Source organism: Buceros rhinoceros, unplaced genomic scaffold, assembly GCF_000710305.1.
Source record: "Buceros rhinoceros silvestris isolate BGI_N320 unplaced genomic scaffold, ASM71030v1 scaffold19747, whole genome shotgun sequence".
Classification (NCBI taxonomy): domain Eukaryota; kingdom Metazoa; phylum Chordata; class Aves; order Bucerotiformes; family Bucerotidae; genus Buceros; species Buceros rhinoceros.
Genome location: NW_010420660.1, coordinates 35,668 through 36,889, shown reverse-complemented (window position 1 = coordinate 36,889; position 1,222 = coordinate 35,668). Strand labels below are relative to the sequence as shown.

Genomic DNA, 1,222 nt, shown 5'->3' with positions numbered 1-1,222 from the left:
GGGCTCTCAAACTCCCATGAACGGCGTCTGCATCCTCTGAGATTCAGCTGGAGCGTCACGGGCTCCTAATCCCTATTTCACCACTGTCCTTTCTGTAGGGTTCAGAACTAACAGATCGTCAAATCAGTGGTTTGGGACCCTTAGAAACCCACTGAATCCTGGTGAAGGCAGTGGAAATTTCAGGTGACCTAAGTGAGCTTTGGAGGGGTTGTCACCGCTGTTGACCTGTGAAATGAGCTGCTGTCACGTCCACCTGATCTTGGTCATCTTGGTTGGCTGCTTATATCACCAGGGTCCTCCCGGGGAGCAGTTCTGAGCCGTTCCCGTGATGTGCCTGAGCCGAGTCCAGTCTCTGCGTCTTGAAGGGGGCTTCTCCTTTTCTTGTGTGAAGAATTGTCACCTCGTTTTGTGCAAAACTTTTGAGAATCCGTGAACAGAAAATCTCTTGTTGTCTTCTTAGGCCACAGCACCCTGTTGTGGGGGGACACAAGCCGTTCCTGGAGTGAAAAAGCAAAGGTGATTTATCTCCTTGCATCCTGGTTTCCAACCATTATTTTTTCCTTCTGCTTTTCCCTCTTTGAACTTGCAGGTAAAAATGGCTGCGGAGGAGGACCAGAAAGGTCGGGCTTCGAAAGAGCACGGCAGGGCTGAGGAGGCCGCTGAGAAGGAGCCGTGTGTGCTGCTGCGCCAGCGGCTGGGTGAAGCGGGAAGGTTTGCTTACGCGGCGCTGTGTGGGGTATCCCTGGCCTGGCTGTTCCCCGAAGAAGAGCAAAGGTACTACACAGGGGGAGCAAAGGAGGCGGCTGGGGTGGAGCTGGTGTCAGGCTTGGTGTGGGGTCTTCTGTGGCTCGCGGGGCAGGGAAGGCCCTTTTGGCACTGGGTGTTTTTCTTTGTTGTACTGAGTTTCCCTCTTACAAATTGTGTCCCGTACTGGGATCAAGGAAAGATCTGGCTCCCTTCAGATGGCTTGTTCAGCCGGCTCATGGGGCAGCTCGACCTCTGCTGACTTCCCTCGATGCTTGGAGTTTTGCATCAACAGCGACAGATGAAAGCAGGAACCGCTCAAAGGCTGCAAAACTCCCCAGTTACGGAGCCGTAACCGCTGCTGTTGCCTTACAGCTCCTTCAGGACGGAGTTCATCGAGGGCTTTGTGAAGTGGCTGGACCTGCCCGACGCCGTCTTACCTGCCCTGACAGCACTTGTCAGTGGGTTTGGGGGCGCG

At 54.4% G+C, this 1,222-nt stretch overlaps 1 protein-coding gene across 1 annotated transcript in view; it reads left to right on the top strand.

The window, feature by feature from the left end:
- Window positions 1–595: 595 nt before the first annotated feature.
- Window positions 596–1,222, top strand: part of TMCO4 (transmembrane and coiled-coil domains 4) — a 27,747-nt gene continuing 27,120 nt past the window's right edge. The window contains exons 1-2 of the mRNA XM_010139388.1: window positions 596–774; window positions 1,120–1,205. Coding sequence (XP_010137690.1) covers window positions 596–774; window positions 1,120–1,205 — 265 coding nt within the window. The remainder of the gene's footprint in view (window positions 775–1,119; window positions 1,206–1,222) is intronic.